The sequence below is a fragment of the Schistocerca serialis genome, chromosome 4 (genome assembly GCF_023864345.2).
Source record: "Schistocerca serialis cubense isolate TAMUIC-IGC-003099 chromosome 4, iqSchSeri2.2, whole genome shotgun sequence".
Taxonomy (NCBI): Eukaryota; Metazoa; Arthropoda; class Insecta; order Orthoptera; family Acrididae; genus Schistocerca; species Schistocerca serialis.
Genome location: NC_064641.1, coordinates 837,522,084 through 837,535,655, shown reverse-complemented (window position 1 = coordinate 837,535,655; position 13,572 = coordinate 837,522,084). Strand labels below are relative to the sequence as shown.

Here is a 13,572-nt window from a genome sequence, read left to right as displayed (position 1 = left end):
TAACAACAAAACACCTGTTGAAACTATTTAGTAACATTTACAATTGTTTCTTTTACCTAAATCTTTCAGAAAATGGACTTTAAATTTTTTATAGAATTTTTATTGACAGTCATTTGCTTTCATTTGCCTGCTAGATGGCTTAATAATGATTCAAATTTTTGTTAGAATATTTAAGAGTTTCCCAGTGAGGTACTGTTTTCTGTAATATAACAATCAAAATAATCAATTTTTGACAGTATAGTGTAATTGGATATATAAAAAATCGAATTTATCAGGTGGCAGGAGAACACACATATAAAAAAGGTTTATATAAGCTTTCAGAGCCAGTGGCTCCTTCTGGCAGAAGGGTTGAAGGAGAAGGAAGAGGGATGAAGGAAAAGGACTGGAGAGGTTTGTATGAAAAGGGGTAGAATTCAGAAAAGTCAGCCAGAGCACCGTGTCAGTGAGACTTACCAAATGGGATGAGAAGGAAAGACTCACCTGGTGTAGAGTAGGATTACATCCAGAAACAGGGACTTTCAGTGGTAGGCATTTGGGGGTAACTCTAAGGGACAAGCAGGATTCAAGAAACAAAATGTTGGACCTGAGTTTTGTTAGTGTAAAAGCATGTCTTCAAAAAGAATGAATGTAATATGTGATGGGATTCATCAAGGCAAATGAGGACGATTTGGAGTGTTAGAAATGGTTGGAGTGGTGAAAAAGAGAAGCAGAAGGTGGAAAAAGATAGAAAAAGATAGAAAAATGGAAGACACCCAAGTAAGAAATTGGGAAAAATCAGAAAAATTCATACAAAACTCATGATAACAGACAATGATTAACAAGAGGAACTGAGTGGGTGAGAATTTCTCGCCAGAAACGTGGCCCATTTGGCACGAAGAAATGATTGGAAAAGAAAAAAATCGATAGGGAATGTCGTTGAGAGAGACGAAATTTTAAAAACTGGGCAAACAGAAAGAGATAATCGTAGGAGAAAATGTAAACTACTTTACTTGGCAAATAAAGTAATGTAGGAAAAGTCAGTCTGAGCAGTTTGGTGAAAAACAAATGCACAAAAATATGAAAGAATTATGTATAAACAAGGTAAGTGGAGGGTGGGAAAGAAAATAGCTGTCAAATTTCCAAATAAATTGTTGGAGACAATAAGAACAGGCCATGCAGTGTAATGAACAAAAAACTTGGGACAAGGTGTGGATTAATCTTGGTGTTACAGATAAACTAACAGACGGACTAGCACATAAGATAGAAAACAGATGACAGTTTGACTACATCCATAAAATGTATATTGTAAACGAATGGATAAAGAGATTGAATTGAATTGAACAAGACAGATGACAACAAAGACTCACAAGAGGGTTGTGTAAGAAGGGATGATGGCTGCATGTGCCAAGATAGCAACAAAAATAATCAGCATTAGACGATTTAATGTAATTGGATAGATAAAAAATCTACTAGCCAAGTGGCGGCAGGAGAACACACACATAAAAAAGGTTTATGTACGCAAGCTTTTGAAGCCAGTGACACCTTCTTCTGGCAGAAGAGTTGAAGGGGAAGGGAGAGAGGTGAAGGAAAAGACTGGAGAGGTTTAGGAGAAGGTAGATCAAGAAATGTCACCCAGAATCGTGGGTCAGGGGAAACATACTGACAGGATGAGAAGGAAAGTCTTTACTTCTCATCTCATCTAGTAAGTCTACCCTAACCGGGGGTTGTGGGTGACTTCTCTGAACTCTATCCCTTTTCCTAAATCTCTCCTATATGTATGTTCTCCTGCTGCCACTTGGTGAGTAGATTTCTTATCTTTCCAGTTACATTATATGTTCTGTAACAGTTATAATACTCTTCAACACAAATATGATGCCATTGATCCTTCAGCCTTTCTTGGCAAAATTGATGGTATACAAGCTTTTGGGTTTCCAGGTGAATTGTCATTTTTTATTGAAAAGACATTTTGACAATTCCCCTAGTTGTTTTTGTCAGGAAGTGCAGATTTTTTTGTTCGCTGTTTCAACTCAAACAAAACTGTGAGCTGTACACACTGTGTGATTGTTTCTTAGCACTGTTAAACAATAAGGCAGTCAACAGAAATTCAAAAAGGCTGTACCAAAATGTAAAGAGTTAAAAGTAAGACAGTACCTTTTACAAACAAATATCTTAATGTAACACCCAGAAAGCAGAAACTGACATTGACTCCAGTAGCTAAACATTACTCTTATTTTATGAGAATAACGTTTTCCATATTTCCAGTTTCAAGTTATTTGCAGTATTTGAAAATGTAGTTATCTTTTTACCCTTGCTTTATAATTTTGAGGAATATTTAACCACCACAGTAATAACTGTAGAAAATGTTTAAACACTGCTGGAGTGATAATTTGTTCATCCTGTCAATTTAGACTTTTTTTGTTATACCACAGCTACAAACACATGATGTGCATTATTTATTTACACTGTCTGATATTTTGTCCACAGGTGCTACTGGTTCTCTGATTTTATAAAAGAAAACATTTAGCACAAGGAAATGGTGAGTTATCATCTGTACTCCATTTACACATTTACCTATGATCATGTATACAGTCTCATATATATTCATTGTTGGTGCTCTAGGCCCGGAACATATGTGCTTGCTCTGATTCATACAGTGAGTGCAGTGACGACTTGGTAATGTACTTCTGCAGTTTCATGATTTTGTAACTATAGTTCAATTTGCTCATAAGAGATCAAGTAGCTATATTTGTACTTGTGGAGTAACTTGCTCTCAAATTGAGCTAAGACTTGTTTCATTGTAATTTGATTTTGGTGAATGCAACTGTATATTGTATTCCTAAGATCACATTGGATATATTGTAACAAAGTATGAAGGAAAAATTTAATTTCTGTGAGAAATACAGAAAATTATAAATGTCAATATGAATAATAAAACAAGACTAAGAAAAAGGTCATTGCAACGTAAGTGTCCCTGCTTTCTGTTATCACATGGATACAAAAGAAGAGATGTAGAGGTAAATAAGTGTACTATAGATAAATGAATTTAGAGTCAGACAGAAACTGAAATTACTCAATTGAGTTTAGGTCACTGGATATAGTGGGGTACCCAGTACATTCCATATCAGTTACGTGAAAGAACTAACTCTTCCTAGAGCCAGAGTTTACCACAGACCTCTGCAGCAAAGGAATTACTATTTAAGTAATTTGCCCTAGTACCAGTTGAAAATGTTATCATCCAGCCCTGTACTGCTACTTCTTGATTTCATGTTTATATAAAACAATGTTGATTAAGCAAGTTTGGACTACTACTCCACTGCAGTTGTTCTTGTGGTTGAATCTGGAAACTCCGATATTGTTGCAACTTTCTACTAAGTAATAGAAAGTGCTTCTTCTAATAATGTAAATATTGCATCTTCCAGCAAAATTTGTGAATATGGAGGAATACTGCATGTAGAATTATAGTGCATGTATTCCACATGGTCTAGCATAATTTCTATGTGACGGCAGCAGATGTTCTATCTGATTTGACAGATAACGACACTCTTTCTTGTATTTCTTGACATCTTCTTCATTGTCATAGCACACTCTCTATTCAGTGGTGTGCCCCATTTCTAGAAGCTGGGACCTCGCAACACAGAGTAACTGCCAAGCAAGCAGTTACTGCAAAGTACAGTAAACTGCCACCGCCATCCCAACTTGAAGACACATATTTTCCATCTACACCAGGTTACATACAATAACAAAACTTCCAGCCATTATGTGATTCTAAAGCACTAGTATTCAACTAATAAAAATACTTTCAACTGTCCTAATAATCATTCATCTGTTACACATAGTCTGGGTAACACATTGCGTTACCAAAGTGATGTCCGCCTCGATAGCTGAGTGGTCAGTGTGATGGATTGCTGTCCTATGGGCCCAGGTTCAATTCCCATCTGGGCGGAGATTTTCTCCTCTCAGGGACTGGGTGTTGTGTTGTCTTCCTCATCATTTCATCCCCATCCAGTGCGCAGGTCACCCAATGTGGCGTCAAATGTAATAAGACCTGTACCAAGGCAGCCGGACCTGCCCTGGAAGGTGCCTCCCGGCCAGTGACGCCAAACACTCATTTCCTTTTTACCAAAGTGATATGTTAAACCACTCTTTCCCGCCCTTAAACAAATGATGTCACCACAACGTCAATAAATAGATAAATAATAGTTGTCCAGCATGGCATTGATTTATCATGCTAAACTAGAATCCAGAACAACTATTTTTTGTTATGTACCTATCATTAAACTATTTTGATCATAAGCTACTCAAACATTGCTACAAAGTAGCCATTCTGGCAGTCCAACTTTAAATTCCTTATGTATGACACACTCATAAAATTTTTTCCCATAGTATACTGGGTGATTATAATTAAACTTCCCCTATTTAATACATTGTAACATTGAAACTAATTACCGTATGAGCACCAAACTTGGTAGCATTAATGTCCAGAGTATGGGGTGCATGATTCCCATGTATCACAGTACCACCGTCCAGTTCCAGCTATGGCCACCAGGTGCTATGATCAGTCATCGTGATTCACAAGTCTCACACAACTGACCAGTCACAGTACACTTGTTGACGTATCAACATGACCTTGGACAAAAGGAGCAGGACATTATTGGTGAAGCTCTATTACCAAAACAACAGTGATGCTGCAGCTGCACATTGAGAATATTTCCAGCTGAAAGCATTACAGAAGGGTCCTCTATCTCCATCTGCTGTGCAGAGCATGATGAAGTAGTTTGAATCAACTGGAGAATTGGTTGTCGCACCGGCAGGAGGCTAACGGCCGGTTGCACGACAGGTGCAGATGAAATCACTGTTGCTATGGCAGACAATTCTGCATGCAATTCCTGATCGTCAGACAGTGTGTGCCCTTTGTCGTGACAGTTGAACATCCGATGATCCACTATATGAAAGGTGCTTTAAACCATTCTCAAATGGTATCCGTACAAGATCCGTATTGTACAGCAGCTTGCACCACAGGATGCATGACGACGTGTTGACTTCGCTCTCCACTTTCTCGCACCGATTTAAGTTGACAAGGATTTGTCCTGGACAATCCTATGGACAAACGAAGCTCATTTTTCCCTGATGAGTGAGATGAACACACAGAATTGCCAAGTGTGGGGATCTTCACCTCCAGTCACTGTGCATGATGTTCCTCTGTATGGTGAATGTGTCACCATATGGTGTGGCTTCATGGCTACATTCATCATTGGCCCATTCTTTTTTGAACAGGTTGGCACTCAAGGACCAAAGGCTACCAGTGTGACTGGCCCGAGTTACTGTGATATGCTTCGCAAGCATGTCGTACCCGCTCTACAAGAGAGAGAGGCATTGAACCCAACAGTTTTCGTGCAACATGGGGTTCTACCATGCATCGCTCATGAAGTTCACCTGCTTCTCCAAAACACATTTGGAAAGAATTGAATTATCAGCTGATCGTTTCCAAATGCTTGGTCAGCATTCCTTGTGATTTCTGGTTGTAGGGCTACTTGAAGGAGAGGGATTACCAGGGGAACATTCACACATGTGCCAATCTGAAGTGCAGCATATCAAGTAGCCAGTATACCCATGGACATGCTTCGTTCTGCTGTGCAGAATGCAATCCTGAGCTTTCAGACTCTTCTGAACACTGATGGGCGCCATATTGAGTCCTTTTGTAGCAGTACTGGTACCGATATGTAATGGTATGATGTACCGTAGCTGCACATTAAAAGTGTTTTAACTGAATTGAGTCTGCATTATTTCTCTTCCCCACGTTCTTGACATTAATGGTAACAAGTTTGGTCTTCGCACAGTAATTAGTTTCCATATTATAATGTGTTAAATAGGGAAAGTTTAATTATAATCACCCAGTGTATGACATAGCCTTAATTTACACACAAATGTGGACTAACTGCAAAGAGGGTTGGTAAACCAGTTAACCTCTAGCTTATTCTCACATTCTTCAGTTAAATCAGGATAAGCGAACATTGTTTATTTCCTCCAATGGAAATGAAGTAAGTGTCAATTTTTGGTATAATTTGACATTGTGTAACTTCATCTGGAAGCTACTTGTTATTGCTACGTCTAGGGCAGTTCTGTGAAAACAGGCTTAAGTGTTGTAGTTGCCAAGTAATACGTGAAACTGATCCAAGTAACACAAATATGGCTTTATTCATAACCTCTGAACAATGATGTAAATAAGCCTCTCATGACTCCACGGGTAACAAGACAAAAGAATCATGCAAAGGTGCAACATAAGCGATACGTGTGAACAACTGATTTGAGTGGTACAAAGTAAAAGAACATAGTGAGAGTCAGTTGAACAACCAAACCACGTGGTGGAGAACCGAGTCGGCACAAGGGTAGATATTATGCACAAGCTATAATTGGGAAACCCTCGACTGTAGACTGTGTTTCACTATCAAGATGGAAGCAAAGCAATTCTTTAAAGTCAAAGTCAGGATCAGAACTGACTTGAAGGTGAGATGGGCTGTCAGCATTGGCATGTTTAGACATAGGTTGAAAGTGGATTTTGTAATTGTAGCGAGACAAAAAGAGTACTCAGCTTTGTAGGTGGTGCGCTGCCTTGTCAGGCAAGGAAATTTGGGGTTAAACGAGGAAACCAAGGGTTTGTTGACAGTAATAAGGTGAGATTTCTGGGGAGCATAGACTGTGGGAAGAGCCTCTTTTTCCATTTGAGAGTAACGCTGCTGGGCCAGAGTGAGAGATTTAGAGGTGAAAGCAACAGGTCGTTCAGAGCCGTCAGCATATCGGTGTGCTAGGACCGCACCGAAGCTGTACTGTGAAGCTGTCAGTCACCAAAACTATGCACTGGTCCAGAGAGAATGTAGCTAAACAAGGGACTGAGAGTATTTGGAATTCACCATTTGAAAAGGACGTTCGCAATCCAGGCTCCAGCAAAAAGGTACAATCTTGTGTAAAAAGGAGTGCAGCGGGTGATCCGATGTGGCCATAAACATCAGGAATTTGTGGTAGTAGGCTATCTTCCCAAAGAAGGCATGAAGCACCTTCATGGATTGGGGGGGGGGGGGAGGTATAGGTGTAACAGTAGATATGTGGTCCAGCAGGGGGTGCACCCCATCCCGCAAGATCTTGAGATCTCGAACCCCAAGTAAATAATGGAAGGTTAAAAAAATTGAGATTTCATAAGGTTACAGTGGAAGCCTGCAGACTGTAAGATAGAAAACGAAGTGCACAATTTTTTCAAGTGATAGGCTGTAGAGTAGCCCATGACAACATCATCATCAAGATGAGTAACGAAACCACGGACAGGCATAGTTAATTACTCTGAAAACCACTGGAAAATAGCAGGCACACTAGCCACACCAAAAGGAAGGTGCAAATGTTGATAGAGACCAAAAGAAGTATTGAAAATCAAAACCTGTTGAGACACTTTATCCCCACATACACTTCAGACAAATCAGTTTTAGAAAAGTACTGGTCACCTGATATTTTTCCCAACAGTTCCTCCTGACATCAGAGAGGACACATACCCATGATCAACTGTGCATTGACAGTAGAGCTGAAGTCACCACAGATGTGAAGTTTCCCTGAAGCTTCCAAACTACAACCAGCAGAGATACCATTCTCTAGCCATAATAGGTTGCACCAACCATAGAGATTGAGGTCTGTCCAATTCTACTTTCACCTGATCTTGAGGGTGACAGGAATGATGCACAAGGCAAAAATATGGTCGAACTGTGGATTTCAAAGAAATATGAGCAGACAAATTCTTAGCACACATTATACTTTCGAAAAAAAAGTCCAAAAACTCATCATGCAGTGTTTTAAATTGAGAATACGGTACTTAATCAGACATAAGGTGAACTGTGTTGGTGATAGAAAATCTAGATGCCTGAAATGTGTCAAACACAAACAAGTTCTCAACACTGGCATCAGCAACCACAAAAAATGTAATAGAAAGAACCACTGACTTGTAAGAGGTAGATGCCATTAACTGTCCCAACAGCATGATGTTCATTTTGTTACAAATGACCAGCTTCCCCGTGACCAGTGTTAAAGGTGGCAAACATAAACTCACAATTGAGAATTCAATAATGTCACTGCAGCAAATATGTTAACATATAGCCAGAGCACTTGGCAAAAAATGCTTAATGATAACCAACTTGGGAGAAGTCACAAGAATGTCCATGTTCATATCCTGAACAACCTTTGGTGCACAACACACAGAGGCAGTGTGTCCTTTTTTCTAGTAAGTGTTACAAATACCCCAGCATTTAGGGCACCGCAAATGTTCATGCTGGACAAAACAGAAAGGACAAGATGGAAATAGAGAATGCTGATGCTGGCACTGTGGTGGTCATGGCTTCTTGGGCTGGCTTTGGTCTGCTCAGCATTGGGCACACATGTTTACCCTGGCCACTGTCACTTCCTTGTATAAGCCGTCTGTTGTACTCGTGGGCATATCTTGTGACACTACTCCCCCATTGCCTCATACTTCTATTTGGTCACCCACTGCTTGAGAAACTTCAAAAGATTGCACTATTTGAAAAACTTCTGACAGTGGGAGGTTTTCACAGAGTAAAGTCTTCTGGCGTACTTCCTTGTCCAGAGCTGTGTCAAGCACCATAGAGTGTGAAAAGAGTCGTTATGGGCATTAATAATGAATTGACATTTACTGGTAAGGCCATGAAGTTTGGGTGCCCAGGCCCTGTATGACTGGTTTGGTTTCATGCAGCATCAGTAGAATTCAATTCATGCAGCTATGACATGCATTCATTTGCAACTGCATATGTGATCTAAAAGTAAGACCTGACAGTTCTCGTGTAGGGTCAAGCTGACATAGTAATTGATACACCTTAGGCAGAATCCATGAGAGGAATAAGACTTTGCACAAATTCAAGTCTGTCACTGAAAGCAAAAAATTGCTGTCTGAGTGTTTTTCCGTAAGCTTCCCAATACTCGGCTGAATCATCATATGAAGGAAAAGTGGGTGGATAGACTGTTGGAACAGTACCCTGTCTGTTAATGGAAACTAATAAAGTGGTTACTGCCATAATATGCTGTTCAATCAGGGCTGGTAGCATTGCATCCATAATGACTAAACCAGATGAAACTGCATTTAAAGACTGGTCATATGGAAACCATTCCAAACACGTTGCCAGTCATGGAGTAATCAAGTAATACATGAAACCAATATAAGTTACAAAAATATAGTTTTATTCATAGATCTCTGAACAATAAAGGAAATAAACTCCTTGTGATTGCATGCATAAGACAAAGAATCATATAGAAATTGCAACATAAGCGATACACAGAACAACTTATGTGAGCAGTACAAACTGAGAGTGAATCAGCACTGCTGTGTGCATATATAGGCACAGTTCACCAGTAGATGGCGTGGCGGTGACCACGCTGTGTGCACGCTTTCTACAGGTGGCCACTAGTGGCTGACCCGCACTATATGCTTGGAGGTTGATGTAAGTGCACAGATGCAGCAACACTACACTTGGCGCACTCACACTCACATGCACTAGTAGCAGGATTCAGCAATTGCAGGATACAGCAGGTGTATGAATAGTAAAAGTGTTTGTAATCAAAACTGTTGAATGTGGAAAGATTGAGAATACACATGGTACTACTGCTGGACAAGAAAGAAAGGAAAGGTAAGACTTAATATGTTAAAACTGAAGGAGGCAAGACTCAGATTCCAAAGACTGTCACACTCCCACCTGAAAGATTTCTCCATGATGATGGGGGAAGGGGGGGGGGGGGGGAGGCGGTTCATCTGTGGGTTCAGAGGATGGAGATGCTCACCAGTCCTACAGAACGGACTCTCCAAATTCACCCCCACAGGCCTCAAAAAATTGTTCTAAAATCTGTGATTGAGAGTGGAGAGAGAGTAGCAACACCACAAGTAACTCCAACCAGCTAACAGACTAAACTATCAAAGAAAATTCTGATGAGTCATTCTCACGTATTACTTGGCCTGTTTTACAACAGGCATTCCATTCTGTATAACAGCACATAATTTATTGTAACTTATTGATTCTACATAATTATGAAAATAACAAATATTTGACAATATTTTCCTTCTCAACCTGTCTGGTAAGCCTCCTCTGACCTGTGGTTGTGGGTGAATTCTACCCCTTTTCCTAAAACTGCCCAGTCCTTTTCCTTCACTACCCTTCCTTCCCCTTCTGCTGGAAGGAGGAGCCACTGCCTCTGAAAACTTGCATAGATAAAACCTTTATTTATGTGTGTGTTATCCTGCTGCTGCTTGGTGAACATATTAATCCTTCTATAGTCATTGCAATCAAACCGGAGGTGTTACATTTTTCAGCAACTAATCACTTTTTGAGTTTTGCATACTATACTATTTTACTTACCCTACCTTCCTTAAGGATAGAATACAAAGCTGGTATGCCTGTCTCATTATTAATTATTTTCTAAATCTATGTATTAACTAGAAAGTAGCAACTCCGATAGGTTCCCATAATCTGCAACTTTGAAGAAAGCCTCAAAATCTTAGTTTCTACCTCTGTAGAAGCTACCACTGACATTTACTTTCTCAAAAGGATGTTTCACACATCATATAACCTTCCACACAGAAATGATGTCCATACCCATTTTCTCTCTTTCCTCACTCAAGGTGTAGGTCCTCATTTCTTGGTACACCTACCCTATTCGTTTCCCGGTTTATATATAAGAGTACACCACCCTAATTATCATTATATACCTTACTTCTCCCCTCTCTGCTCCCATATGTTGAGTTAAACATACTCCTACTTTATTTAGTATCCGTATCTGATTATTAAGTTTCCTCGCCTTCTCTCTTCTAAGTACTCCTCTACATTCCACAAGAGTGACTAAAACATATTGTCTATTTAAATAATTCCATTAGTTTATCAAAAAATGATATTCATTGGTGCTGCTATGATCTCTATGATCTCACCCAGTGTTTGCAAGTCCTGCAACTTAGTCTCAATTTAGCACTTCCCCTCCTTGATGTGAAATTTCCAGCATCTACATCTCATACAGCTGGATATATATTTCAAAAAATATTTAAAAAAATATTTTTAAGAGTAATGTACATTGTTGCTTGCCTTGTAGGTGCCTTTTATTAGTTTATCACACACTTCCATTGTCTGAGTACAAATTATTAATGTACTTCCATTATTATTTGAGTATTATAGATAGGATAGTGAAAGAAAATATAATTTAAAGGATAAAAAACAGTAAAAGATGAAGAGACCATTATGCAGAAACTGAAGTAGGAAATAATATTACAGACAGCCGGGACCTTGCAGGCATCACTCACAGATTGTGAGCTCCCCCAAAGTCATAACTTTACATAACAAATCCCTTAATTAAGTCTATATTGTATAACCGTTTCTCTCCATTGTTTACAAACTCTCTTAAAAATACTATTCTTGGATGTGCTGTGTCTGCTATGTCTGACATATAATAAGGACCTTTGTATTTATGGAAAAATTTACTAGTCTCCTTTAGAGTCAAACTAGGATAATAAGATTTCACTAATACCTTACCTCTCACCTCAAACTCTGGTTCTGTAGCCCTTGTATTATGGTTTTTTACTCTCTGTCCTGTATTTTTAACTAGATATTTCTCTACCTTTACCTGAACATTGTCATTAATGCAAAGTATCCCTTTGGGCCATTTGAACAACTTCAGCAATGGCTCTCTGATAAATATTTTGTTTAATTCTTCCACAGGGGAAAGTTCTGATGAATATAGTAATTCATTTAATATGAGTTGAAATTTTAGTATTGTTTCAGCCCAGGTAGTTATGCCTATTTAAGCAATACATAGAACAGAGTTTTCAAATTTTCTTCACTACCCTTTCTGAAACACTAGACTGAGTATGGTATTAAGATGGTGCATAAGTCTGTAGCGTTTTGGTTTTGCATTTTGGTATGCCAGTTGCTGTGGATTTATTTATCAGTTGACATTTATTTCTATGTAGTTCATTCTTGCTATTTGTTTACATATCGTCATTTTGTCATTGGGAGGAGGTAGTGAGCAGAGCTGTGGACACTATAAAATGGAGTGCCAAGTGGAGAAATTGGGACATCTCCGGCATATTCTACTGTTTGAGTTCAATAGAGGGGTGACAGGAGGTTGAAGCAGCCAGAAACATTTGTGCTATGTATGGGGATAATGCAATTGGACAGAGAACAGCAAGAAAATGGTTTTCTAGTTTTAAGGAGGATCATTTTGACATTACTGACTCTTCACATTCAGGAAGACCTGCAGGGTTTCATGAATACATTTAAATGCATTCTGGCACATGTGATGATGAACTGTGATCATTCCAACACCTTGAGACAGTCGCATGTGATGGAGAAGATTCAGAAATTAGATGAATTTATATTGTGTGCTGTAAACAAAAAATAAGAAAAATCAGCAGGTGGCAATATGTGCATCTCTGCTGGTTCATCATCAATTGGCTTGTGAACAACACTGATCATTCCTATCCAAATTCATTACTGGTGGCAAGAAATGGTGTCTTTATGCTAACGTAAAGAAAAGAATGAACGGCTGTGCCCAAACAAAGTAGCAATTCCCCGTACAAAGCTCTGTGCACATCCACAATAGATAATGTTATGCATCTCGCGGAACAGCGACAGTTTGGTGTACTATGAATTGTTTTCGTGAGGTGTAACTGTCACTGCTGACATTCATTGTCAACAACCAAGATGTCTTGCACATGAACTCGAAGAACAACGACCAGGAAGACTGCATCAAGTGATACTGCTCCATGATAATGCCCACTTGCTTTCTGATAGACTGATAAAAAACATTGTACAGGAGCTGGGTTGGGAAGTCACTGTGCACCCAGCTTTTCACCCGATTTTGCGCCCTGAGATTTTCACCTTTTCTGCTCTCTATTGAACGACTTTCAAGGAACTTCCCTTCTGGATGAAAATGTGATCTGAAAGTGGCTTGATGAGTTCTTCACCTCAAAACCACATGATCTACAGTCGCAGAATTGATAAGTTACCTCATTGTTTGGTGGTGTTTATTAAACTTATGGAGAAATGCTACCAGCTTACGAACCAACCCAATATTTAGAAACAGTAAAGTGCTTTTACCCCTTACCATGCCAAAAATTCCTTGTAACTGTGACATACAAACTGTGTTCAATTATCAGTTGACAACCTATTGGGTTGCCTGCATCTTAAAATACGCCCTTAAACAGTTCATTATAATGGCCATGTTTGCTAATTTTGTAGGACATAACTTAACATATTTTGACCAGCATTCAACTGCAGGAAATGTGTATGACACTCCACATCTACCGTCAGAGAATGTCAAAATAAATCCATTGCTGTCAGATTATTTAAAGCTTTCAGTATTACTGAATACATTTGATAAGGTACTGCCTTATTCACTTTCTTAAACTTTTGACATAATTCACAGGCCCTTAAATTCTCTTTAGTTCCCTACTTGAGTTCTTAAAGTAGTAGAATTTCATCATATGTTAATACATTTTCATTTATGTTGATGAATAAATAAAGATTCTTTAAGAAAAACAAAAATTCCTGTTACTTGTTGATCACACCT

The 13,572-nt window shown here is 39.0% G+C and overlaps 1 protein-coding gene across 3 annotated transcripts in view; it reads left to right on the top strand.

Annotated features, from left to right (window-relative positions):
- LOC126473461 (uncharacterized) overlaps positions 1-13,572 on the top strand; it is a 265,016-nt gene that overhangs the window by 27,537 nt on the left and 223,907 nt on the right. For all 3 annotated transcript variants that reach the window (XM_050100526.1, XM_050100524.1, XM_050100525.1), the window contains exons 2-3: positions 2,464-2,515; positions 2,599-2,652. Coding sequence is in view for 2 of the 3 variants with exons in the window: in XM_050100524.1 (XP_049956481.1) it covers positions 2,513-2,515; positions 2,599-2,652 (57 nt within the window). In the remaining variant the exon portion in view is untranslated. The remainder of the gene's footprint in view (positions 1-2,463; positions 2,516-2,598; positions 2,653-13,572) is intronic.